A 27187-nucleotide genomic window follows, 5' to 3' on the forward strand; every position below is an offset into this window, starting at 1 on the left:
GTTCTGCCCAGGGTTACTGAGGGTTTCCCTGGACCTCTCCAGGAGGAGTTTTTCCCTGGCCACTGAATTAAAGCGTTCCTCTCATCTCATTCCTGACTGTCCTTTGCCCAGAGCACACTGCCATCGGACATCTGCTCCACTGCAGCCACATTCTCCAGCCCACGGGGGGAAAACAGATGGAGTTGTGGGAGATGGAGGGTGCTGATGTTGCCCAGAATAGTCCATCTTTAATGAGGCAACCCTAGAAGGATTGTTTCCATATTCCTCAGGGGAGCTACAGAGACTTTTCCTGAATGACTATGAGACAACCCCAAGCATGAGAACCAACAGGGAATTCAAGCTATGCTTCTGCTGTGGACACTTGTTAAATGATTTTCTCAGTTTCACACACTCCCCTGCCTTCTAGGCTTGTGTGTCCAGCTGTCCATTGGTCCTCCCCATTTGCAGACCTAGTGGGTATCTCAAACTTAACCTGCTCAAACAAAGCAGCAACTTTGATTTCCCCCACAAACCAGCTGCTCTCTCAAGTCCCTTCGCAGTCAAAGGCACTGCCAGTTTCCAGATGCTCAGGCCCAAAGCTTACATTCCCTTTTCTTGTCCTCCCACTCCAGATCCAACTCAATCATCTGTCCTGTTGGCTCCACCTTCCCAGAATATCCAGAATCCAGCGACCTCTGCCACCCTCCTGGTCCGGTCTGTGCTCCCACCATCTCTTGCCTGGATTACCCCAAATTCCTCCTAGCTGGTCTCCCTCCTCCTCGCCATTCGCCACACACCAAAGCCAGAGTGATCTTTTGAAGACTTAAATGTGATTGCATCACCACTTGGCTCAAAATCCCCCAGTGGCTTCTCATGACACTCAGAACAAAATCCAATCTCCTTCATGCTTTGACTCTCCCCTTCCTTCCCTCTCCTGACCTCACAACTTCTGCCCTGGCTCAGCACACGCCAGTCAGCCAGAGCCAAGCCAGGCTGGCTTCTTTCTGCCGCTCTGACACTCCGTCCCACCTCAGGGGCTTTGCCCTTCTGTTCTCCCTGCCTGGACCACTCTCCCCTGATCCTCACATGGCTCTGCCCATCAGCTAGAATTGATTGGAATATAAATAATAATGGTGAACCAATTACTGAGTGACTACTGTGTACCAAACATCATTTGATGGGTTTCACATGTGTTACCTCATTTGCTCCTCACAAGAACTCTTTGAAGTAAGTACAATTATTATCCTCATTTTGGAGATGAGGAAACACAGAGAAGTTAAGTAACTTATTCAAAGTCGCACGGATACTAAGAGGTAGAGCTAGAATTTGTGTCCATGAAGTGTGGCTCCCGAGTCCACAAGCTTAATGTCTGACTTCTGCCTCTATTTACTTTTTCACTGAGATGCATCTTATGTAAGCAAAGTGCACTGATTCCCAATGCGCAGATCAGCGAATTTCTGCATGTGTTACATCTGTGTATCCACCTCCCGGACCTAGAGCCAGACTTGGCCAATGTGCCCCAGACCTTTTCTATGCCTTCAGTCAGTTCCCTCAAAAGAAACTCCTGGGCCAACCCCTGTCACTATTGATTGATACTGGGGAAAGACTGTCTTTTATCTAATCCTGTTTGTTTTTTTAAAAAGTGCTGAAATACCTTTTGTTTGTTCTTTAATGCTCTTGCTTGAGTCAGTGAAAAGAAAATTAAAATATTTCATGGACTGGGGTGGGCACAGTGGCTCATGCCTATAATCCCAGCACTTCGGGAGACTGAGGCAGGCAGATCACTTGAGCTCAGGAGTTCAAGACCAGCCTGACCAACATAGTGAAACCCTGTCTCTACAATTTGTTTTAAAAAGTGAGTATAGTGACACATGTCTATAGTCCTAGTGGCTTAGAAGGCTGAGATGGGAAGGTGGTTTGAACCCAGGTGTTTAAGGCTGCAGCGAGCTGTGATCACCACTGTACTCTAGCATGGGTGACAGAGTGAAACCCTGTCTCAAAAACAAAAGTCTGTTAATACCAAATTTGGGAAGCAGCAATGTAGAGCTCTCGCCCCCACCCTGCCTGCCTCAGCAGTACCTTCCTTAGTCTCCTAGATTGAGGGAGAGATGGGCTGTTTGGGGACAATCCTGATGTTTGTCATAGCGCTGGGCCTGTGGCGGGCATTTAGAACACCTGCTGATGGGTCCACCACCTGTGGCAGATGCTGCATTCCTGCCTTTGGAGTTCCTGGAGATGGGGCTTTCTTTGTCTAAGGACTAAGCACCAAGTTGCTGGACAGTGAGGTCAGATGCTCCGGGCTGCCAGCCTTGTACCAGGAACTGTCCCTCGCTTTCTGGGGGTCCCTGGCTGGACTCCCACTACTGAGCCCATTCTCATTCAGATACTCCACCTCCATCATGTTCTCCAGGCTGTGGCCCCTCCCCACATTCCACTAGACCTACCTCTACCTCTGGCCTTTCTCTTCTTCCTGCTTGGGGCAGTCCAGGTTCAAAGCTATGGGGATGTCACAGTCTAGGAATGAGGGCTTTCATCTGAAGGGACGGGTGCAGTTCAGAAGGGAGAGAAATCCACAGGTGCTTCTTTGCAAGTGGGGTTGGGCTCAGCATCCTATTAAGTATTGCACTTGAGAGCCCCAGAGTGCTCTGTGTCCTGGTCCTTCCATCCATGTGCATACACACACACACACGAGCACACATACCCACATATGCATGCGTGTGCATGTGCGCGTGCACACACACACACACACACTTCCTAGTGTAGGGCCAGGAGCGGGTGCTAACAGTTGGGTGACCTGTATTTCCAGTCTGAGGATCCCTCCCCACCTTCTGCCATTTACCACTAACCCCCTCTGTAGTTTCTCTCCAAAACTTTGAAATACTCAGAGGTGCCTGGGAGCCAAAGCATGTTTTTACCTTGACAAATACAGCAGAGAAGAGAGACAGCAGGGAAGTGAGAGATAAAGAGCTGGAGTACAGAGCCAGGCTGAGGATGCAGGGGGCAGGCTGCCAGGACGCAGAGCTAGGCCAGGGAAAGACACCATCCTCCACAGGTTAAAGCTGCTGAGGGACCTTTGAGTGTGCACATGGCCCAGCAAGTGTGGGGCAGCCCTGGCTTTGCCCTAAAGGAGGCTGAGAAGCAAGTTTGTACAACTTTCGGACTGGGGATGTGGCGGGGTCCTGGGGCCCTCAGTTGATACTGCCACTTCCCCTCCATACCCATCTCACTCCATGTGGCCAAACTGGCCACAAGCCCCGAGGTTCCCCGGCCTCCTGGGGAGAGACCAGGAGGGGCAGGATAAGGATAGAGAGACTTAGGGGCCCAGCCTGCATGGTGAGAATCCCTCTCAGACCTGTAGCTATCTCCCCTGCTCCGGCCCAACCTAGCACTCGCTCAGAACTTCACAGGCTCAGACTTCCCAATCCCTGGCCTCTCCACTCCTGGGGCCTTTCCCCAGGTGTCAGCAGCAATTTCCTGGCAGGCCTGGTGACAGGAGCCTGAGCCAGCCCAGGGGAAACCCAATGCCGTGGTGTCAGCAATGAGTGTCCTTCGGTGTCTGGGGAATGGGGCTGAGAATGTGCAGAGCTGAGCAGTTCGAGGGGGCAGGGAGGACTGCCACTACCCCCGCACCATGAACCACTGTTCCTTCCACACTTAGTGGAGATGACTGTGCCCACTCCTCTTGCACCCAAGGCCCTGGCAGAGACACCTCTTTCCTGCCTTATCACTGGAACAAGGCTGGGAAGAATCACCCACACCTGGGAGACAGTGCCTGGGTGGGCAGTGTCCTGCTCTGGTCAAGCTCATCCTTCTCTCCCTATAGTGATGTAAGAATGATGCTTTGGGGTGGAGTCAGAAGGGCCTCACCCCTTCCCCTCCCCATTCTAATCTAACACCAGCATTCAGGGAAAAGTCTTCATCTCAGGCTCCATTGATGGCCAGCAGTTCACATCTTCTGCCTTTGGTTTTGCCTAGTTGCTAGGTCTGTGCGGTACACCCACCTTCTCCTGGGGGAGGCCTGGGTCTCCTCTCTCCTCTCTATCCCCCTTAAAGTCAGCAGTTCGAAGAACTGGCCCTCCAGCATAGAGGCTGGTCACACTCATGTGTGATCTGCACCCTGTTTCCTTTCCCTTTACATCTGTGTGCTCTTTGTACCTGGGGCCGTGCTAAATACCAGACAGAATCTGTTTGTTGGGGAATCAGACTGGAAACCTCTGTCATAGAGTGAGAGAGAGGCTGCAATGAAGAAAATGCTGGCTTTAGGGCCAAGCATTCACCCTATGATATTGTGAGCTTGGGAGATTTGTCAATGGTACACATAACAGCATACCCCAAATGAGATATTTTGTCTAATTGCCTCTTAACAAGTTTGGATGCAGTAGTTACATTAAATACATAGATTCAAAATTTACATTTGGTATCCCTAATCTATTCAGTCTTTTCCTAGGTCATGCACATGGCCCCCACCCTTGGCGCAGCGCAGGGGCTAAGTCAAGGTTTGATTAACTGGATTGGACTGACTGACGGTGGGAGCGGGAAGATGAGATAACTCGTGGATGCAGGAGACACTCTGAGAAGTGAGACTGGTCTCAGGCAGGAGGCGCTTGGAGATGCATCCAGGGTCTTGGGACAGTGGGCAAGGGGCCATTGTTTGGCCTGGTCCTGGTTGATGTCAGGTTCTCTTTTCTCCTGGTTGACAGGCCCTTCGTTGTTGTTGCTATTAGAACTTGCAGGGGCTGGCCCAGTGTGTCCCCTGCTTCCCTTCGTCGGATGTCTTCTCTGCCTGGGGCATAGCTGTGTGCTCAGTGCTTGAGACTGGTCGGGTATCTGTTTTCCATGAGCTCAGCTGTGGAATGCTGCTGCTGGGATTCATCTCAGAGGTCACCTCATAGCCCTGTCTCCTCCTTTTGCAGAAAAGGAAACTGAGGCTAAACATAAAGTAATTTGCTCCGGCCTGTCCATTTGAGGCTCCAGATTCTAGAGCTCTCAGTCCCAGTCCCCGCTGACTCCAGGTGTGATGTTGCCAAGAATGTCCTCTTCTCCCAACCTCTTGCACCGCCAGGCCTTTACTCCATCAACCTGGTCCTGACATTTATTAAGTAAGTGTGTCATGAAGTACTCTGGACTGTGCCTTATGCTAGGTGAGAATGTCTTCAATTAATGTCATTGTGGAAGAATCACCTGAGCCCAGGAGGTTGAGGCTGCAGTGAGCTGTGATTGTGCCACTGCACTCCAGCCTAGATGATAAGAGCCTGTCTCAAAAAAAAAAAAAAAAGAAAGAAAGAAAGAGAAAAGAAAAGAAAGAGGAGGAATGATACCATTTAAAATTTTTAAACTAAAATGTTTAAAATGTAGCTGTACAGAGGATTCGTTAGTTATTTTTTGGCTTCATTTCAGACTGGTACAAGCATTATCATGGACCAAAACCCTTCTGTGAGCCTGAATTAGACTCGGACCTGTCCCAAGGAGCGCACACTCTGGTCTAAGGTGGGGACCCCACTGCTGCACAGTCCCCTCTGGGAAGGGGCTGCCTGGAGCACTGGAGTCAGGTTGGGGCAGAGTAGAGCCAACCCAGGCCCTTCTCCTGCTGCCCAGTAAAAGAATGGAAGGCTCTGGGAAGGGCTTCTAGGGGCTCTGGCCTCAGTTGTATGACATCATTGTTTCTATCCAGATCCTTCGACCTGCACACTAACCCAAGGCTGTTCAACCTTTGGGGCACTGGCCAAAATGGGCACTTGTACCAGCTTCTTTTCACACTGGCTGTGTGACCTTGGACCAGTCCCTGAATCTCTCTGGGCCCCTTTCCTTGGCTCACTGAGCTAATGTTAGGATAGTCACGAATGTAGCAAATGTACAGTGGTATGGCTCTGGGGGCTTTTTAAGAAGTGACTAAATGTCCCAATTCCAGAGCACTTAGCTTATGCCCCGCTGCTCTGTCTTACGGGTGAAGGGACCAAGGACTAGAGAGAAACAGCGACAGAGACCCACTGCTGGCAGCAGGTACAGAGTTGATGCTGGAGGCTGGGGTCCTGGCTCCCACTCAGAGCGCTCCTCCACACCCCACAGCCTCCAGGTCTTCATCCAGCTTGAGATCTGCCCAGGAATGTAGTTTTTCTGCCAGCCTCTTGCCCTATCAGGCCTTTGCTCCTTAAACCTGGCGTTGACACCTTCCGCTTTCCACTGAATTCTGCATGTTCGGCTTACTCAGCTCTGTCTTCTCAGGCGCCAGAACATCTAGGCACAGAGCTCGAGTTCCAGATGCCATTGCTTGGCTGCCACTGGGTGGTGGAGACCATTGCTGACCCTCCCTCACCTCCTTCCCATCCTCCCTCATTCCAAAGGCCAGGAGGTACCTCCTCCTCTGGAGAGTTACTCTCCATTGGTTCCTGCAGGCCCCTGGGGGCTCCCATGGCTTTCCAGTGTCACCTCCCCTCCCGCCTGACTCCAGGACAGGGATTGTGGGCAGCCCTGGCCCCTCTGACTCTCAGGAAAACCCGTGTCTTCCCTCCCTCCTCCCCATCCTTTTTATCCTCCCTCCACCATTGGCCCCAGGTCCTCTCCCCTAGCCTTATCTGCCCAGGATCTGACCTGCAGATGCACTCACTCACTGCTCTGCGTGCCTCTGACCCCAGGATGGCATCGCCGCCCAGCCTGCCTGCCCCGGGGCCAGCTCCGGCCTGTTCTCCTTTCCTCTAAAAGCCCCCATGTCTTGAAGCTGATTAAAACAAACACAGCTCATATTTTTGTTCTTAATCCAATTCTGTGCTGGGCTGGGGTCGGAGAGGGAGGATAGGATGACAGAGGCACATTCCTCACTATGCCAGGGGAGGGAGGCAGGGCCAGGTACCCACCAGGAAGTACCCAGAGCTGGAGAGGCCGTGGTCCAAGTGGGGTGCTGGTGGGCATTGGTGGACGGGCCCTTCCCTGGGCAGAACTCAGCTGCTGCTCCCCGGGAGTGTGAGGGGTGCAGCAGGGTCAGAATTTCTCCTGGGCTTTCCCAGAGAGGGGGGCAAGAGGCCCTCCCAGGAACAGCCAGTGGGCTGGGGTGGGGAGGGCTCCCAATAGAGGCCTTTATTCTCTCTTTTCTGGAAAGAAGACAGGATCCTCTTGTCTCAGCCGACCCCTTCCCGTTCTATCCCTCCCCAACACTTCGCCTTGGAGTTCCTCAGGACACACAGACCCAGATATGTGCCTTGGACCCCTTCATATCCCGTAGGCAGGGCTCACAGGCCTCTGAGTGTGGGGGAGAGTGTGCAGTGGTGCATACAGTCTGGAGGCTCAGCAAGTGACTGCGTTTCAGTCTTGTTCTACTACTTGCTAGTTGTGTGACCGTGGGCAAATTCTTTAATCTCTTTGCACCTCAGTTTCATCATCTGTAAAATGGGTGCGGTACTAGTACCTACCTCGTGGGATCATTGTGGAGAAGTATGGACCTGGACTGTGGACATGAAGAACAATAGCTGGCATCGTATTACAGGCTACATTAAACATGCTATCTAAAAATACAGTAACGGCATGAGCGTGCCTAATACTGTGCGTGGCACGTGTTGATTGGATCTTAAAACTGTGTGATTTCATTGCTAACTGAAACCTTAGCAGATGATTTTGTCTAGGAGGGGAGGGAAGAGCTAGTTAAAGCAAGTAAAAAGGAAAGGAAAAGGAGAAAAAAAAGAATGATTGGAGGAGAAGAGGAATGAGACTGAAGAATATGGAAAAGAAAGAGTGAAGAGGGGCAGGAAAAACTGCCAGGAAGGTGGGGCGCAGGCAGAGAGGAAGGGAAGGAGGAGAAGAAAGCAAGCTAGATAAGAGGAAGAAGCGGGGTGGGGCTGGTGGGAGAAAGATGGGAAGGGCCGGAAGAGAGAGGACGGCTGATGAGGGGCCTCAGTGACTGCCTTGGGAATCTGCAGGGCTAGGGTTTCTTCCCTCTCCACCAGAACATAAGATTTCTTCTTCCCTGTTCTCTGGAACAGCCTCACGCCCACCTCCCATCCACCACCCCTACCCCTGCCTTGCACTTACAGTCAAGATCCCTGAGAGAGGTTTTTGGATTAGTTAGGATCAGAGGACCAGGTGGGGAAAATCTCTCTTGGCCAGCAGATTTACAGTAGGTTCATAGAACGGCAAATCATACTCTTTCAGGGCTAAAAAAGATGCTGGCCTTCGTAGCTCACCTGCCTAGCCTCCTCCAGAAGGGCCTGTGTACCTCTCAGGACAGGGCCCTCACCACTCACTCAGAAGTGTTTATCGGGCCCCTTCCGAGGCTGAGCTACAGCTACTGTGGCTGCAGATCAGTCAAATGATAAATAACAATTTTGTGGGTATTTAATTGTTTTTTGCCCCACAAGAAGGACAGAGGGCAAATCAGAGAGGGACCTAGAGTATGCTGGGCCACAGTGGGTGTCTGAAGCGTCAGTCTGTCTAATTGGTCATCATTGCCTCCCAGGTTCCAGGGGTCTTTCGTCCTCCTTCCACACCCCATGGCCACTTGGCTTGGGCTGTGACAGTTCCCCACACCACAGCTAGAAACCAAGATGTGTCAGCAGGTCAGAGGAAGGGAGACTAGAGATGGCCCATAAAAATCTTGGGCTCCCTGTAAATGCAGAGAGGGTCTTTGAAAGCCCAAAGCACTTTTATATGCTAGTTAAAGGGCCTTCCTGTTGTGTCGCCAGGATTTATAGGGATGTGGGTTGGGGAATGGGGGAAGGTGAGGCCACGTGCAGTCGCTACCTACTGATACACTCCACTCCCTGGGCTTTTTGGAGCTGCTACTCTCTGGGTTCCAGAGGAGAAGGGAGGAAGGGGATGACTTAGCAACTTCTTGGCTGTCACACTCCATTTACCAAGCAGGGACTCTGAGGCTCCTCCTTGATGCTTTAAGATCCTGAACCAGCCCCCTGGGGCCACATTGATGACCAAGGCAGAAAACACATATTCCAGGCCAGCAGGGTCTCCAGCCAGGGAGAAGGAGGCGCCAAGACAGAGACAGAGCTGTCGAAGCAGAAGCCAGGGTAACAGTGTACATTCTAAGCATGCAGGACTAGGAAATCCATGGCAAGTCTTGCCCATCCCAAGGGATCACAGGGAGCGAGCAGGTGTCGATTCTGTGAGTTGGGGATGCCCATCCATCCACCTGCCTCCTCGTGACACCCTGTAGGAATGTGACGTTCATGAATTTAAACTTAAAAAGGCTGGCACGGTGGCTCACACCTGTAATCCCAGCACTTTGGGAGGCTGAGGCTGGTGGATCCCTGGTGCCCAGGAGTTGTAATAAGCTTGGACAACATAGTGAGGTCCTGTCTCTATTAAAAAAAAAAAAAAGAAGAAGAAAAAGCTTCACACAATCAATGTGTTCTTCCAGCCCACTCTCCCTCGTGGAGTTATGAGCTGCATATTTTACTTTTTCTCTGGGAAAGGAGGACCCTCCCTGTCCGGTGTCAGGGGAGGAAGCTGCCCCATCCTGCTCTTCCACAGCAGCCTACTGGGCCTGTCACAGTGTCACTTACAGACCGTGGGTTCCCCTTCTAGACTGAGCTCAGTGCCGGTGTTCCCTGCTGCCCCCAGAGCCAGGCCTGATGCTGGGGGCTTCCTGCACATGGCCCCCTTTCACCCTCCCTCTGCCCTGCCAGGGAGATGCTAGAGTTCAGGATGAGGAGAGCTGGCACCTGCCAACCTCTTCTTTATCAGCCCTCTTCAAGAAGCAGCACACACATTCTCTCCTTTAATCCTTCTGGCCTCCCTGCTGGGTCCCCAATTTATATGTGAGGAAATGGAAGCTCAAGGAAGTTGGGTAACTGGGGGAAGTTCTAACCAGGTAACGCCCGGCCCAGAGCTGTTTTCCTCTCCTCTTGTGTCATCTGAGCTGTAGGTCTCCTGATCTTCTCCTTCCAGGACACCAGAACATGGAGAAAATCCCTGCTCCCTGCGGATGTCAGAGATGCCCCAGCCTTTGCTGCTCAGACCCACATGTCTGTCTGTCGGTCCTGCTGCCCATGCCCTTGGTGGCTCTGGCTGCTCGTCCAGATTGTCTTCATCCTCATGGGGATCTCCCATTCCTCCTGGGAGCAGCAACCAGAAGTACACTCAGTTTCCTGGGTCTGGGGCTCCAGGGCTCTGTACCCAGGCGGGAGGACTTCTGCACTGACCTCACCATGACCTCCGTCTCCAGCCTGCTGGCCAGGGGTGCCCATGGCAGCCTCAGGCCTCTGACGTTCTTCCTTGATGCTGCAGTTTCCCTCTGCTCCTCTGTGACCCTATTGAGTTTCCCCAGGTCCGGCCAACCAAACACTGCCATATGGGGGAGAGTTACATTTCCTGTGTATGTGTCAAAATATCTGAGCGGATGTGAAATAGATCAGACATGTATAAAAATAAACTTTTATGGGGTGACTGACTACTCCCCTCCAGGGAGAACCAGCGATTCACTCTTCATCTGGGGCCCGGAATCTTGGCTGGGGCCTTGGGGACCACTCCCCATGCCTGGTTCCCCACGGCCATTCTGCTTTACTTCCTTGGGCTCAGGGCCAGCTCCTCTCCTGGAAAGCATTGTCCCCAGGGCTCTGCAGGCCTGGAAACCCCTCCCCAATGGGCCTGGAGTTAGCAAATCACCTCTTTGGGCCCCACTTTCTTGATGGGGGTGGTCGGGCCTGCTTTTTCAGCTTGCTGTTGTCTCTGACAATCCATGACTCTACAGCCTGTGAGTCCCCAGGCTCGGGTATGGCAGGACCATCCAGTCACCTATTCTGGTTTTTCAGGAAGCAACATCCCCAGCCTTATATCAGAAATTAGGAGAGTCATTCTCAATCCTCTGAACTCAGATGTCACGCCTTGCAGAGAAGTAGGGGAGGGGTGAGGTGTCAGTGGAGCTTGAGAGGGTGCACTATGGTTTTGGATAGCTCCAGAGATTCCTGCCTTGACCGCTAACTGAGATCCTGAAGTGGCTTGGACAGAAGACCCTATCTGTTAACCCGTGTGATTCCTGCCACATCCCATTCTAGCGCCATTGGTTCCTGTCTCATAAAGAATACAGTCTGGCTGTGACATCTACCTTTGCCCAGCCAAGGGGCTGGAGGGGCCCAGTGCTAGAAACCCAATGCCTGGCATACAAGCTTAGTCAGTACCCAGAGGCTGGGTGCTCATTTCTGTTTTCCTGCGGCTGCATCCTGGTTGGAGGGCTCTTCCTTCTTCCTGACTGGGCTACCCACAGGCAGGGAGGGAGCCCAGGGCCACCCCACATGACTCTCCCACCCTGCTTCCTGGCCTCCAGGACATCACTGCAGATACACCACTCCCAATAGAGATTGGCATTGATGGGCAGCTGCCATCCTGCCAGGAAGCTGGTGCCCAAAGTTTGGGCTGTGGGACTGGCCCTCAGCCTCAATTCAGCCATGCCCTCCCATCACCTGAGCTCTGCTCAGTTCCTCTCACTCCTCCTTTGAGTACCTTGTGTCCAGGTCAATTGCAAATGCCAGAGATGGTTTCAGGCCAGCAGTTATTGAACCTGGGATCCAGGCTTCTGCTGGGTGGGAGACAAAGGGAGGCAGTTCTTTGGAGAGGCTAAAGGAGAGGCAGGGCTGACAGCTGTTTCCCTGGTCTTGCTCTAGTTTTCTCCAGGGCAAAGATCCCACGTGCCATTCTTGCCAGCCCCTGCCACCCTCAGTTCTGTTGCCAGATGCTCTATACTCCCCACTTTGCCATGAGCCCTGTCCCTTCCAAGACACTTACCTCTTAATCAGGTCCCTGTTAGTGAAAGTAATGGGATGATTTATCTACGGGTCCTGGGAGCATTTATTACGGAATATACTTAATATACAAAAGGTTGTCAGTCCAGTGTGATACTTGAGGGCAGAAGCTCATATTGGTGACCCCTGGGGTGGCCATCAGCTAGGAGGATTTCAGGCTGCTGGTGCAGCAGCTAGTCACTTGGGTTTTGATACCAGGAATGACTCCATTGAAGTAGTTCCAATGGTCTAATATGGAGCTTGAGACGGCCCCTGATCAGGCCAGGTTTTTCCATACAGTCTGTGCCGCTCCTAGGATCATCCAGTCGGCTGTTGGCTGGATTTACATTTTCTCCCTCTCGCTTTTGGCTCCAGCTTCTTCTGATGCCTGGCTGCAAGTGGTTAGAGCTACCAGCTAGAATAGCAGGAAAACAAAATAATAGGCCAACCCTAATTGTAACCCTAACCCAACATCTCACCTGCCAAGTGGCCTTCCTTGGGGTTAATCAAGCCTAAGTCAAATCCAAGTTTACTAGCCCCCTTGTTCAGCTGTAATTCAGTCTCCCTTCCCCTTGCCTGTCTCACAGGCTCCCCCAAGCCCAGCGTCACTGTCTGTTCCCAGCTTTCTCATTCTTTTTCCCTTGGTCCTTCGCTTTGGTTCCCGCTTCCTCTGGGCAGAGGTCATGCAGCTTGTTACATGCCATCTTCCTTGGCAGGAGCCTGCTTTCCTCAACTGACAGAAGGGATCTTGTTGGCAAGAATCTTACCCAAGGACTGGCCTTAGCACCCTAAGGCCAAGAGTCAGGCTGAAAGGCTAGCACAAGCCGCCCTGATGAAAGACCAGCTTTTGTATCTCGCCAGGGGCATCAAGGGCTCTCTGGTCCTGGGCAATCAAAGTGGCAGCATCTTTAGATTAGGCACAGGCTTCTCCACCCAGACTCGGCTGTAGATGGCAAGACCAGCAAGAGCAGGTGTTCAGGGCAGGGCTTCGTGGGCCTTGGTCCTTGCTTTTAATATATCATGTTTGATTTTTACCGCATGGTGGAGGATTCCTGACACTCTGGTTGATGACACAGATCTTCAAGGAAGCAGTCACCCCTAGAGGAAGGGGAACATTGATCAAAGCCATTCCTAGGTGGGGGGTGCCTGCCAAGTCCAGGCCCTCAGCTGGACCTGCGTAGAACGTCCAGAATATAGCCACCATTCTGCCTGGCCCAGGAGGCCCTCTGCTTCTCCATCTAATCTGACCTAGATGGGAATAAATCCTTTTTTCTTTATTCTTCCAACCAAGATAAAATTGTAGATTTTTCAGGAAGCACTTTAAGAAGACCCAAAAGGGGAAAAAGTACTCAAGAACCAGAGGGAGGCCAGGAACAGTGGCTCATGCCTATAATCCCAGCACTTTGGGAAGCTGAGGCAAGATAATGAAATGGTGGCAATCCTCCTGCCTCAGCCTCCTGAGTAGCTAGGACCATAGACGCACACTGCCATGCCCTGCTAATTTGGTGTTTTTTATACAGATGGGGTTTTGCCTTGTTGCCCAGGCTGATCTTGAACTCCTGGGTTCAAGCAATCTGCCTCTTGGCCTCCCAAAGTTCTGGGATTAGAGGTATGTTTAAATGGATGGCACAGTCCCACAGTTACAGGTTGAAGCAGATTACTTTTTGTCAGCTGAAATCACACAGCCCAGAGTGCAGACGGGCACAGGAGATGCTCCTATGTTGATCATGATGGAAGCACCCCTAACTGAGATAATGGGCCACGAGCCACACCATGCACACTGTCTCCTCTAGGGCACACCAGAGAAGGCACTGAGGGAGGGAGAAACTCACTCTTGGCAGCATAGCACTGGCTGGGGTCCTGGTGTTCCGAGAGTCCCAGTGGAGCTCAGAGACAGTGTGGGAAAGCAAGCCCATTGCTGATCCCAGCTTAGGTGGGCAGGGGGATGGCTGGTGGTCTGCAGGAGGAGGGGGCTGGTCTCCACATGCGGTGTCGTGCCCAGGCTTCAGGCCCACTTGGAGGGTGTCAGCCACTGGAGCTGGCCAGTGAGGTCACCAGTGACATCTAGTGGTCACGGTAGGCTGCAGCCTGGTGAGGTTTTCCAGCTGGTGTGAGTTCCTTGTGGGCTATGGGGCCAGGTTTCTCAGCTGCTCCCAGCCAGTGCCTGAGTTCTCCAGGGCTCCAGGACACCAGCGCAGGGCAGGACTTAGGTTGTCTGGTGTGAGGACCGAGGCCTCTCAGATGTTGGACTACCCACTGTCAGCTAGAGAGGGTTGGGACTGTAACTGATGACCCCTGGGCTCCTGGGGCCCCTGAGCTCTGCTGCCCTCCTCCTGCTCCAGCTCCTTGGCCCTGCAGGCCCCAGGCTCAGGTTCACCTGGGCCTCAGCTCCCTGAGACCCAGGGAGGGAGGAGGCTTTAGGGCCCTCATGGGAGCAGCCATGGACCCATTTTGGTGCAGCTGCTGAGATAGCCAATGCCAGCCAGTGGATGAGGGACAGGGAGTGGGCCACACCTACTGAGCACCTACTGTGTACCAGGCACTGTGGAGGGCAGCCTGGGTCAGGGGCCATCTACAAAGCTGGCTGTCCTGTCCAGTGCTAGGCCTGACAGGGCACAGAGCAGCCCCGACAGACCTCTCCCTCAAAGGGGCGAGGGGTTCCTCATGACAGTGACAGGAGGTGGCGCAGGCTGAGTGGGGTCTCCAGCAGCACAGTGGTGGGCCCAGGGCAGCCCTTGCCGCAGGGCAGTGTCCAGGGACCTGCCAGTCTTCACCTCACCATTTCAGGTGCCGGCACATCTTGGGCACTGGAGACACACTGTTGAGTGATGCGGGTGCATGGGCTGGAGGCAGCCGGGTGTGCTGGGGACCACAGCTTTGTGCTCTCAGCTTCCCAGATTCCACTCCCTCTGCCCAAGTTTCCCACGAACCATTTGCAGACTGTAAGGAGAGGGGGCAGAAGGGCCGTGCTCTTAGAAGGGAGGCCTGAAGCTCTGGCAACTGCGCTTGGTTTGCATCAACTGTCCCTTCCTGCTCCTGCTCCTCCCCACCGCCCTCACCCTGGTTCTTGTCTTCCTTCTTCCCTGGCACTGCTCCCCTGCACTTTTTATCCCACTCCCTTTTCCTTGTGTCCCTTCTGCTGTCCTCCCCTTCCCAAGCAGCTCCTGCGCTCAGCTTGCTTGTTCTCTCTTCCCTCTCCATTTCTGTCTTTCTTTTGCCCTCCTTCTCTGTCTCCCCAGGTTCTGCCCCATCCCAAGAACCTTCCTTGGAAGGGTAGCCTGACATCATTGAAGTGCAATAACTTGATCATCTGCTGGGGAGTGAGGTGGGCAGAGGCCATGGCCTATCTTCCATATGAGCCTTTCCTGTGGCCCCTGGGAGTGGTTGTAAGCTTCCCACCACCTGGAGCCCCCGTCAGCAGCCAGCAATGGCCTCTGCCTGCTGACCTGTGCAAGCAGTGGGGCCCACCCTGGCCTGTGGGGATTCACTCTTTGGGCATAGTTCTAGGCACAGTGAGATCTTCCTTCACTGTTGAGGGGTGACAGTAAGAGCTGCCATTTACATTTATAAATTAAATCTATACATCTGGATGTCTTCATAGGTTGGAAGCTGTGTTAGGTCCTGGGGACATGGCCTTCCTATTTTGGCCCTCACAGCAACCCTGCAAGGGACCCTGGGCAGTGATCACACTCCCGTTAGACAAAGGAGGAAAATGGGACTCAAGGAACGGGATTGCTCAGGGCAGGTCCCAGGCCAGCAGCTGGACATATGGCTTTTATCCTGAGGAGTTGAGGAGTTCACACCCTCAGCATACAATGTCCAGTCAGTCTGCTCAGAGGATTGCAAAGGGCTTCTGAGGAACCCGGATGTTCACAGACCTGTTCCAAAGCACCCTCCCACGCCCAGCCATCTTCCCAGCCAGACATCGTGCTTGTTTCCCAGCGACACAAATTGCATTTGCAGTTGTTTTCAAGAGGGGTCCAAGCCTACTACTATCCAGCACTCTCTGCCACATTGATTATTTCCCCAAGTCACCAGACCTACTCATTCCCAGTAATCTTCCCCCTAATTATGGCAATCATTGTCTGATTGCATGCTCCGATTATACAATTACATTTTCTCATGCTAATTGCATAATTAACACAAGCAATTACATGAGAAAACATACAATTTCCAGGCTCCAAATGTGATTTGAGGGTCCAGTAAGGTGCCCCCACTGTCCCTCCTGGGAAAGGCATTGGGGGCTCCTGGGCAGAGATACAGGGGCTGGGTAGTGACCATCTCTCTCAGCTTCTCTGGGCAGCGCTAATTCTTAAGCTTCTGTCTTCATGGCCCAACTGGGACTCTCTAGAATAGGTAGCCTGATTTAGAAAGTGTGACCCAGCAGATATGACTCTCTAAGCCCCAGTCACAAGGACACCTGCCTGCACATAGCTACTGGTCTTGGAGAAACAAAGTCTGAGCTGAGGTGCTCATGTGCTTCTGGAAGCCCAGGCCCAGTGTGTCTTCTGCAGTGGCTTACAGTGTCCGGGGCAGGGTCCGCCTGGGTGGATGGGTCTGAGGAGGAGCTGCTGGAGGAAGGCAGTTGATTTTCATCTTTCTGCTCTGCTCAGAGCATCTCCCACAGTGTGGCCCCAATCCTGTCCATCTGATGGTTTATCCACCACAGAGTCCTCCCCTCCAGAGGCTGGGCGTGCCCACATGGCCAAGGAGAAACCTCATCTATCTCCCTGATCCCTCTGCAGAGAGGCCCTGCAAGCAGAGTCCGCAGGTCTCCCCACATTGTATGTACAGGCACATTTACAAATTCTATCTTATTTCACATGCACCAGGGGAGCTGGCTATTTAAAGAAATGTTATAGAAGATCCTTTGGTAAAGACTGGCCTCACTTTCTGATTGATTTTTATGTAATTTTGTATTTTCATCTCTCTAGGGCAGGAGGCGGGGGAGAGAGAGAGGCTGCAGCTGGGTTTATATCATTACACAGCCTGCCGCACTGGACCCGCCCTGCATGCCCCTAGATGGCTCAGTGTGTCTCCGTTTTATCTTCTTCATTTGACAAGCAGGTATTCAAGGCCTTCTGTGTACCAGGCCCATGTTGGAAGTGTGGTACACAAAGGCAGAGAAGACCTAGTCCCTGTCTCTGAGAGCTAATGAGGGAGACACAGATGCGTGCTCCATGCATCCACATAAGTATGTTCAAGGGGAGTAATGGTTGCATGGAGGCAGGTGGGATTATCTCTTCCCCCGGCTGGGGAGAGCAGGGAAGCCTTCGTGAAGGAGGTGATTTCACCTCAGGAGATTTTCAACCTGAGGTTTTTTTTTTTCCTTTTTCCTTTTTCCTTTTTTTAAAGAGACAAGATCTTCTTATGTTATCCAGGCTGGTCTTGGACTCCTGAGCTCAAGCTCTGTTCCTGCCTTGGTTTCTCAAGTAGCTTGGACTATAGGGGTGCACTAAACCTGAGTTTTGAAAGATGCTTTGGAAGAGTTCAAATGGGACAAGCAAGTAGAGGAAATGCAGCTTGTGTGGCCACAGTGGAGGATGCCAAGTGGGAGGACATGAACTATGGGTTGGAGGGAGTTGACAGCCTGAACCAATGGGTGGTGGGGATGTGGAGGAGGAGGAGTGGGTTTCAGAGGCATTTTCAGAGAAGAAGGGAATAAGAAGGGGGCTCAGTGCGGGAAAGGAGAGAAGGAAGGAAGAGAGGAAGAGACAGAAGGTCAGGGAATTCCTGACTTGTGAGCTCTAGTTTCCCTATGGACTAGAATATGGGTCACCCAGCAAGAGTGAACATGGGACTGGCATGGGAGGTAAGGGCCAGCTGAGTTTGTGGCATCCATGGGTATTTTCATCAGCTGCCCTTGGCTTCCAGGTTCAGAAGACGAGGCAGAGCTTGCAGCCACCTTGAGGGGGAGATTGGGGCTGGGTGCTGTGGGAGGGCAGGTCAGGAAAGTCTGAGGGTGTAGACAACAGCATCGTGCCACTGTAGCTTCCAGGCAGGTGGAAAAGGAGAGGAGGTTAGGTGGGAGGGAGGGAGAGGGTGAGTGAGAAGAAGGTCACAGTCAAGCACAGAGCTGGTGAGAGCTGAGGGGATCCCTGACAAAATCAGCCCACTGACTGTGAGACGTTAACCAGGTCTTCTCCAAGGTTGCTAAATTCTAAAATGAGACAATACCTTCCTCCCAGGCTTAAATGTGACAACATATATAAAGGCCTTGACCCCAAAGGCCTTCAGCAATGTGTTACACTGAAAACTGTCAAATGAACAGAAGTTGCAGACCCAGAGGAGGCTCAGTCAGTGTCCTTTTTCATACTCACCTTTGAGCTGGGGGTGCCTGCTCAGGGCCTGGCCCACCGAAGGCACTGAGCAGAGGTTTAGGAGGCGACATGAGGTAACGGTGAAGACACGAGGGATGCTGCCTGCTTGCTGTAGGATCAGCCGAGCCTCACTTTCTCCTTGGCAGATGGAGATCGTGGCAGTCCCTGCTTCGTAGGTTGAAAGGATTCAATGAGGCAGGTGTGAGACGCAGATGCTATTGGCCATCCTGCCCTATCCCCTCAGCACCTCACGTTCCTGAAGGCCCGATGGCTTCCCACTTTTCTCTGGTCACAGGTGCATGCTGAGCACACCTGTGGACCAGAAGTGACAAAGAGGTAGAACTTCCACTAGCCAAAGACAGAAGTCAGAGCATAAAGACATTGTTTGACTGGGTGCGGTGGCTCATGCCTGTAATCTTAGCACTTTGAGAAGCCAAGGCAGGCAGATTGCTTGAGTCCAGGAGTTAGAGACCAGCCTGGGCAACACGGAGAAACCTCATCTCTACTAAAAATACAAAAATTTGCTGGGCATGGTGGCATGCATCTGTAGTCCCAGCTACTCAGGAGGCTGAGACAGGAGAATTACTTGAACCCAGGAAATGGAAGTTGCAGTGAACCAAGATCGTGCCACTGCACTCCAGCCTGGGTGACAGAGTGAGACCCTGTCAAAAAAAAAAAAAGAAAAAGAAAAAGAAAAAAAGACCCAGCTTCTTTGCTTTGCAGGTAATGCAAGTCAGGTGTGTTCCATGCAGCCTCCCAGGCTCCCCAGCAGAGTAAAATACCAGTTTCCCACAAAGGCAACCTGCTCATGAATGCACGTTTTGATTTCCCTCCCTTCCTCATCTCACTTCCTCACTCCCCTCCTGGCGCTTCCTGGGATCACCTCCTAATTGAGTATCCGTGCTCAAATTCCTGTCTCAGGGTCCTGCTGGAATCCAATCCAAGAGAGCTTATAAAGTGCCTGACAGAAAGAGGACACTTGATAAATGCTAGCCCGCTCACTAATGTGAAAGCATCACGGAGGCAGAAGACATCATTTGGATATGGCTGTCTCCCCAGGTCCAGATTCTGGCAGAGAGGGCACCTAATACATATGTGTTGAATAAATCAATAGACATGCTCCTCCCGCCACCCTGTCCTTCCCAGCCCTCCCTTTCCCTAGTCGAACTCTCCTTTCTCCCAGTCCCACATTTTCTCTCTTGCTGCTCTTTTTGTTCTCTCCTGGAGGAAGGATGCTCTGGGCCCAAATATCCCTCTGCTGTCCCTAAAGTTCCACTCTGGAAAGGAGCCCTCCTGCAGAATTGTGACATCACTGTGCGCTAGCCAATGGCTGTCTGCCTAAGCTGGGTCCCTGGTCTCCTGGGACCACTAGCCCTCTGTTGACAGGGAGAAGCCAATATCTCCTGCAAGGACCCCTTAATCTTCAGGGCAGCTCCCAGAGCATGGACCCCTCCTGATTCCATGGTTAGCCTGATGCTCCTCACAGTCAATCTGCTCCTGGGCCAGAGATGCAGTCTGAAGGTGTCAGGGCAAGAGAGTGTAGCCACGCTGAAGAAACTGGTGTCCAAGCGGCTGCAGGTGCCTGAGGAGCAGCAGCACCTGCTTTTCCACGGCCAGCTCCTGGAGGATGACAAGTGCCTCTCGGACTACTGCATCAGGCCCAGTGCCTCTGTCAATGTCATCATGAGGTCCGTGGAGAAGATGGCGCTAAAGGAGGCCCACCAGGCTCAGGCTCAGCCCCTGTGGCACCAGCTGGGACTGGTCCTAACTAAACACTTTGAACCACAGGACGCCAAGGCCGTGCTGCAGCTGCTGAGGCAGGAGCACGAGGAGCGCCTGCAGAAGATAAGCCTGGAGGACCTGGAGCAGCTGGCCCAGTACCTCCTGGCAGAGGAGCAGCATGTGAAGCCAGCTGGAGAGAGGGAGCTCGAGGCCCAGGGACAGCCTCAGAGCTCCTGCAACGTGGAGGAGGAGGAGGAGGAGGAGGAGGAGGAGGAGGAGGAGGAGGAGGAGGCGGCGGCGGCGGCGGCTGCGGCTGCGGCTGATCAGTAAACAGGCAGTCCTACCCATTTGCATGCTAAAATTCTCCTGGCCTCATCCTTCTGCATTCCCTGGTGACTTTTCCTACTACTTCCTGCTGATGTGGATGCATCCACACCCCTTTTCGAACCTTCAAAGCAGCTGAAGGGTTTTTGGATTCCTGTCCCCTCTTAGGCCTGGGGTCCTCCCTCTGAAATGCGGAGTGACCCAACCCTCTTCACCATCCTTCCCCTAGAAGGGTTCTGATAACCAGAGGGCAGCCCCAGAGGCTGCAGTCCCCTCCTGTGCTGGCAGCTTTGCCCATGCACACCCAGCAGCTCCCCAGGCTGCCAGCGGCCCTGGCCAGGGGTCACCATGGCTCTAGGCAGACCCTCTTTCTCCTTTGGAACAGAAAGACAGTGTGAGTTCATTTTCCTCCATCCTCAGACCATGATGCCCTAGGCTCCCCAACAGCCAAGAGGAGAGGGATGTCAGGTAGCTGCCCCTTGCTTTCTGGGTGAGGCTGTCCCTGCTGTTTGCCTTCTTGTGCTTCCAGCTTAAGGGACAGGCCCAGCAGAAGTGGGAGTGGGAGGAAAGCATCTACTGTGTGCCAGGCCTGGGGTCCTGAGGGAAACAGATACAGACCAAGAATAGCAGTAAACTGAGCCTCAGGCAGAAAGACTTCAGCAAAGTCGCACACTCCCTGTGGCCAGCGTGAACAGAGCCATGCCCCACCCTCCCAGACTGAGGAGTCCGTAGGTGTCACAGCTCCCATTACCTGCCCAGCACTGCCCTAGGCTCCCCAGAAGGAAAAATGGTCTCTGTCAGTCAGGATTCTTCCCCTCACCGATCACACAGCCTAGACTCAGAGAACCAGTTTACATGTGAAGAGTAGAGCAGCGACACAAAACTGGAGTCCAGTCTGTGTGACTGAATGCCCAGGGGCTTCACAGGGTCCTGTGCTCAGCGCAGAAGGGCCAGCCCCTTGCAGACTACAAGAAAAGCCAGGCCCTTTACTCTGCTCCTGGAGTGAGAGAGTAGCCTTTGCCAAGGCTGCAGAGTCCCCACACTCTGCGTGTGGGTGGGAGGGAGTGGGGAGCTGGCTGAGAGCCGTGATCCTCCCTTCACTTCTGAAGCCCCTGAAATGCTGTTATGCAGAAGTTTGAGTCCTGAGTGATGGGGATGGAGGGAGGGGGTGAAGGAGAATGTTTTGAACGGAACAGGCAGGGCCTGCCTCCCTAGAAAGCATTCTGTCCCTGGCCTGCGGGCCTCCTGGTCCTCTCTTCCTGTCCAAGTCCAGCTGTGTGGGTAACATGCCTTTCCTGTCTGCTGCTCAGGCTTCCCACCTGTTACATGGGCATCCTTATAATAGATCTACTTACCCCAGGAGTGTCTGTGAGGGTTAGAGGCAAAGACTGTTTAACTGGGAGGGGCGTCTTCTAGCGGTGGGCTCAGCAGCAGAGGAAAGCATTCTGTCTGTGGGAGCCTGCTTGGGAGCGCGCATTCCCTCACCTCCCAGAATAGGACAATCTCGTTCAGCTTATGACCCAGCTCCTTTCCTGATGCCCCACCCTTGCCCCAGCCAAGAGAGGAAACCAGGGGCTCTGAGGAGACAAATGACCTCTTTCTGGGGCACCAAGGACCCAGCACACACTGGCTGCAGCCAGCACTCCCAGGCTGGGGTTTAGGGGCCCAAGCCTGCTCCCTGGTTCCTGTCCTGGTCCTCCTCCTGGGCCCTGCACATCCTCGGTAGGGTAGCCCTCCTGACAGTTCTGAGAGTGTTTTTGTGCTGGGGCTGTGCCATTTGCCAAGGGAGATGAGCCTATTATCTTTACATTAGCGGAACTAATCGCCCATTTCCCAGGAAATCCGTGAGCGATAAAAATAAGTGGGCTGTTTTATTCCTTTTGCTGAGAGAAGCTGGCATGAAGGACAGGGGAAGCCTTTGCTTTCTCTCTAGTTAGTGGGAGTGTCAGGGCTGGCTGAGAGCAGGCCAGGGGAGGCAGCCACCTCTACTGTGTCTGTCCTCAGCGCTACAGGGGAGATGCCTCCAATCCCAAACTGGGAAGAAGGAAAGTTGGTCTGCTCTTCCATGCACCCCCCTCCCACTGCCGACCTCCCCCTTCCCAAGGGCTCTCCTACCCGTGTCCCTCTCCTCAAAAGCTGAGCACAGGAGAGGACGCATTATCAGAGAACTTAGCAAGAACTTGCATCTGTCTGTCACCACTCCCAGGAATACTCTTACTCAGTGCTGTTTCTCACTGTGGGGCAACAGGCGTTGTCCCCTAAAGGAGGTTGTTATAGTTTTCAGAGAACAGAAGGTGGGGGTGTATCGAGAGGCTAGGGGCAGGATCAACCCCTAATACTTCAGCAATGGGTTTGGGTCCCATCTGTGTTGAGAACCCTCGCTCTAGGGCTGCCTGCCATGGGACCCCTCACTGTGCCAAGTTTTGCCCTATATCAAACTGAAGCCTGTACTAGTGCCCCTGCTGAGGGTTCCCTATTTCTCTGCTTCACTAACTGGGGGAAGGCACTCTTTCTAAACTTCAGCCTTTCCCTTAACTCCCTACACCACCTTCCCCTACCACAAAAGGACATATGTGTCCCTACAGGTAACAACTTTGCTCATGTCGGGGGCATTCAGGACAGCCACCACAGCCAGTAGCCAGCTTTGTGTTTCTAGCCACAGAGAAATCTGGCTCCTCATCTCAGCTCCTTCCCGGGTCACCTGCAAGGCAGCATCCCTCAGTCCACCGGCCCAATGCAAAACAGTCTTTCTGATGGAAATAGGCAGAGCGTCCTGGTCCATGTGCTGCTTAGTCAGTCCTTTGCTCTTTAATCAATAAACACATATGGGCCTCTGTCTCAGTCTGTTTGTGTTGCTATAACAAAATACCTTAGACTGGGTAATTTGCAAACAGAAATTTATTGTTCACAGTTCTGAAGGCTGGGGTTTCCAGTAGGAGGGTGCCGGCAGATGTGGTGTCTGGTGAGGACCTGTTCCTTGTTGACAACGCCTGCTGTGTGTCCTCACATTGCAGAAGGACAAACATGCTCCTTTCAATCTTTTTTTTTTTTTTGACAGGGTCTTGCTCTGTCTCCCAGGCTGGCGGGCAGTAGCAGGAGCTCAGCTCACTGCAGCCTTAACTTCCCAGGCTCCCACCTCAGCCTCCTGAGTAGCTGGGACTACAGGTGCACGCCACCACACCCAGCTAATTTTTGTATTTTTTGTATAGATGGGGTTTCACCATGTTGCCCAGGCTGGTCTCGAACTCCTGGGCTCAAGTGATCCACCCACCTTGGCCTCCCAAAGTGCTGGGATTACAGGTGCCAGCCACCACACCTGGCCTCAATCTCCTTTACAAAGGCACTAATCCCATTCATGAGGATGAGCCCTTGTGATTTAATCACTTCCCCAAAGTTCCTACCTCTTAATACTATGACATTGGTGATTACGTTTCAACATGTGAATTTTGGGAGACACCATTCAGACCACGGCATCCTACCACGTGTCAGGTTTTGTGCTGAGATTTAGGCCAGTAGACAAGGAGTCCTGTCTCCAGGACAGACAGTAGTGCGCCCCCTGCTGTCTCTTGCAGCATGGTGCAGCAGAGGGGCTTGGGAAACTCCTGACGTCCTGTCTTGGTCTACGATTAGGATGCGGTGATGTGTTTGTAGGTAGCTGTGGTGCTTTTTATCACCAGCCTTGAAAGATAGGGCAGGCAGTGATGTGTCAGGATGAAGTCTTGCAGATGTGGAAGAAGCTTACAATGTTCCAGGGCTCCAGAAACTCCAGATGCCTGATTTTAGAAGCAAATCTAGTCCTCTCCTCTCCTTCCACTCTGACTTGCTCCCCTCCATCAGCCTTTGTTCAGGATTAAGTGAGATTTTAGTTATCATATAAAGCTTCCAACCATGTTAAACTGGGGAAGAGAGGCATGGGCAGAAGGAAGTGGAGGGCAAGGCTGCGCCTCCCCAGGAAAACAGCAGCCTCCCGTTGAGGTGCCTGAGGGAAGACATGGTAACGTTGTGTTGAGATCTGCAGACAGGATGGGCGGGCTCTGGGCATCTTCCTTTTGTGCTGGGAGAGGTGCTGTTATAGTGGGCAAGGACCAGGGGTAGAATATCAGCTTCTATTTTTTTTTTTTTTTTGAGATAGGGTCTTTCTCTGTTGCCCAGGCTGGAGTGCAGTGGTGCAATCATAGCTTGAACTCTCAGGCTCAAGCAATTCTCTCACCTCAGCATCCTGAGTAGCTGGGATTACAGGTGTGTGCTACCATGCCCAGATAATTTGTTTATTTTTCTTTTGTAGAGATGGTCTTGCTATGCTGACCAGGCCGATTTCAAACCCCTGGCCTCAAGCAATCCTCCTGTCTTGACCTTCCAAAGTGTATCTCACAACCCAAAGTTGTGAGATACAGGTGTGAGCCACTGCACCCCGTTCGGTTTCTATTTCTATGTCTGGGGCTTAGCTTGAACCCAATTTTGCTTTTGCTAGATGAAAAATATCGACACCATACTAAATAATAAATGCAATAAGCTCTCTTGGATGCAGTTCTGAAACTGTTGAATTCTTCATACTTTGGGCGGGCCCTGTTGGTGAGAGAATCACTGCAAATGGAAGTCCAGAGGTCCTGAGTCTAGGTCTTCACATCAAGACTAATTTGACAAAAGCACCGGCCATGGAATGGAATGATCAGGCGGTCCCCTGAACAGGTACACTCTGTCAGCCAGAGAGCCCAGTGTGGGAAGCCCTGCACTGAACACCACCACTGTCACCAGTCTTGGCTCTACCATTTGCCTTGAGCCTTGGACAAGTCACTTCATATCACTGGACCAGAGACTTTCTCATTTGCAAGATGGAAGAAGGGACTGGACTTGACCTCTAAAGTGCCTTCTGACACTAAGGTTCTGTAAGTCAGAACCTGATGCCCCAGGCTGGGGTAAAGCAACAGGAGCTGGCCCTCACGGGGGCACTGTGTATTTATTTTTGTACAAAAATAAATACATTTTTGTAATGAAATATGAAGCTCAAAAATCACACAAAACAACATTATAGATATCATTTAGGGACACATGCCTCAGAAAATATTAATAAATGTTTGGTAGGAAGGAAAATACAATCAAGGAAACTTTCACAAGGGCTTCAGTTGTAAAGTTTATTGTGTCAAGTGGTGGGCACATGGGTATTAGTTTTCAATTACTGTACAACAAACTACAGTCAGCCCTTAGTATACACAGGGGATTGGTTCCAGAACCACCCCGCCACCACATTATACCAAAATCCACACATATTCAGTGAGCCCTGAGGAACTCGGGTGTCCATTAAGCCAGCCCTCTGTATACATGGGTTTTGCATTTTGTGAATATCGTATTCTTAATTTGCACTTGGTTGAAAAAAAATCCATGTCTAAGCAGATCTACTGAGTTCAAACCCATGTTGTTCAAGGGTCAACTGCACTGCAAATCTAGCAGTTTCAAACCACACGCATTATCGCACAGTTCGTCGCCGTGTCTTAGCTGAGTCCTCTACTTAGGATCTTAGGCTGCTGCCGTGAAGAGGAGGACTGGGTTGTGTCCTCCTCTGGAGGCTTGGCAGGGGTGGAATTGGCTTCCAAATTCCTGTGGTTGGCAGAATTGATTTTCTTGCAGTTGTGGGACGGAGGGCCTGGACGTCTTGCTGGATGTTGGTGGGAGGCACCCAGAGTTCCTCGAGGCCGCCTGCCCTAACGAGCCTGCAAGGAGAATCTCTAGAGTTAGCTGGTAAGGCCAAGTCACCTACAATGTAATGTAGCCATGGGAGTGACACCGCATCATGTTTGCCACGTCTGCTAGTTAGAAGTGAGTCACAGGCCTTGCTCACATTCAGAGGGAGGGGATTATACAAAGGCTTGGACGCCAGGAAGTGGAGATCATGGGGCCCTCCTTATATTCTGTCCACTGCAGTAGCTGTTGATTATGTCATTATGTAATTGTGTATGTGCAAAACCATGAATCATAAATCCATTAAAGTGGTCTGCGGCCCAGGAGCTGCGGGAGGATAGTATAGATGAAGAGGGACTGCTGTCCGATGTGGCTCAGGTAGACTTCAAGGTTGCATCTGAGCTGGTGACAACCAAGTGACTTTTCCTGACACCCAGGGGCCCACATTTACACCTGGGCAGTTGTTACTTGGCTCAGCACGCCCAGCCTATGACCTTGCTGGATGCCTCATGACACCCAGAGGCATATGGACACACCCAAGGCACATATCCACAAGCACACAGAGAACCCCTCCCAACACCTCAGACCTGAAGCGTGGGGTCTACTGTGGCAGAGCTGGGTTTGCCACAGTGAGCTTTAGGTTTGGCGGCACCTACGGCGTCAGTAGTCCAGACCTTGCCTTTTGGGTTTTAGGATATTAGAGCCCCACCGACCCAGCCTAGCCCAGGCAGCCCAGCCAGAAGATCTCGGTGCAAATTCAAGGACAGAAAAGGATGACTTTACAGAGCCAAGTTCAGGATCTGCTAGGGCTGCAGGAAGAGGTCGCCTAGACCACCTTTGCCATCTTCAAGTGATGCATCATGTATTCAGGACAGAAGTGTTCCTAAGAGCCTGCAGGGTGTCCCCAAACATATGGATACATGTGTGCACACCTTCGTGCAATGGATGCCAGTGAGCTGTCAAGGGTAGCTGCACATGCACATCAGCCCAGGTATGCCTGAGGGCAGAGATCGCCTTCTCTGTGTGAACTCTCCGAGGTGGCATGTTTGCCTTCCTGATCCCTGCCCCAGTCTGGTTCACTCTCCCTGTGCTCTGGGCTAGATTTGGGTGCTGCTAGCCTGTGGCAGGGGCGTGGCCAGAGGACAGTCTGCCTTAGCTCCTGCTGCTGAGCCGACTGTCACTCATGGAGGCGGCTGAGGTATGAACAGCTGCAAAGCCCAGTTCCTGGTGCCCTCTTGAGTGGATGGTGCTCCCTGCTAGCTGCCTCACCCTATCCCCTCTTGGGTCACTTTTGTCCTTTCTCTGTCTTTTTTGCTTTTCTTCTTGTACCTCTTCACTACCATTTATCTCCTGTCCTCTCTGGCCACATTTGGGGCTAATTTGGCTGTACTGTAGAGCTATCTGGGTGCTTCCTTTCAGCTCTTTCTCTCTGCTCTTTATATATCACTT

General features: G+C 52.3%; 1 protein-coding gene and 2 long non-coding RNA genes across 11 annotated transcripts; 2 read left to right on the forward strand and 1 right to left on the reverse strand.

Moving 5' to 3' along the window:
• Positions 1-3860: 3860 nt before the first annotated feature.
• LOC118143079 (uncharacterized) lies at positions 3861-7758 on the forward strand. 3 transcript variants are annotated; one of them, XR_013520333.1, is made up of 5 exons: positions 3861-3961; positions 4427-4556; positions 4893-5078; positions 5377-5466; positions 7344-7758. It is a non-coding gene; the product is annotated as an uncharacterized LOC118143079 (long non-coding RNA). The 3 variants fall into 3 exon arrangements; XR_013520332.1 differs by having other exon boundaries at positions 4416-4556; positions 7344-7756; XR_004727237.3 differs by lacking the exon at positions 4427-4556 and having other exon boundaries at positions 7344-7752.
• A 3647-nt stretch (positions 7759-11405) lies between these two features.
• On the reverse strand, positions 11406-19276 carry LOC144577071 (uncharacterized). 7 transcript variants are annotated; one of them, XR_013520327.1, is made up of 4 exons: positions 19206-19276; positions 18900-18977; positions 18017-18328; positions 11411-12794 (listed from the first exon to the last, which is right to left on the reverse strand). It is a non-coding gene; the product is annotated as an uncharacterized LOC144577071 (long non-coding RNA). The 7 variants fall into 7 exon arrangements; XR_013520331.1 differs by having other exon boundaries at positions 11412-12794; positions 18017-18181; positions 18264-18328; positions 18900-19276; XR_013520325.1 differs by having other exon boundaries at positions 11406-12794; positions 18017-18977.
• A 118-nt stretch (positions 19277-19394) lies between these two features.
• Positions 19395-20096, forward strand: UBL4B (ubiquitin like 4B). The gene has a single exon (XM_002751204.7). It carries the CDS (start codon positions 19478-19480, stop codon positions 20066-20068), a length of 591 nt encoding a protein of 196 aa, XP_002751250.6. The 5' UTR covers positions 19395-19477; the 3' UTR covers positions 20069-20096.
• Positions 20097-27187: the final 7091 nt, after the last annotated feature.

This window comes from Callithrix jacchus, chromosome 7 (genome assembly GCF_049354715.1).
Source record: "Callithrix jacchus isolate 240 chromosome 7, calJac240_pri, whole genome shotgun sequence".
Taxonomy (NCBI): domain Eukaryota; kingdom Metazoa; phylum Chordata; class Mammalia; order Primates; family Cebidae; genus Callithrix; species Callithrix jacchus.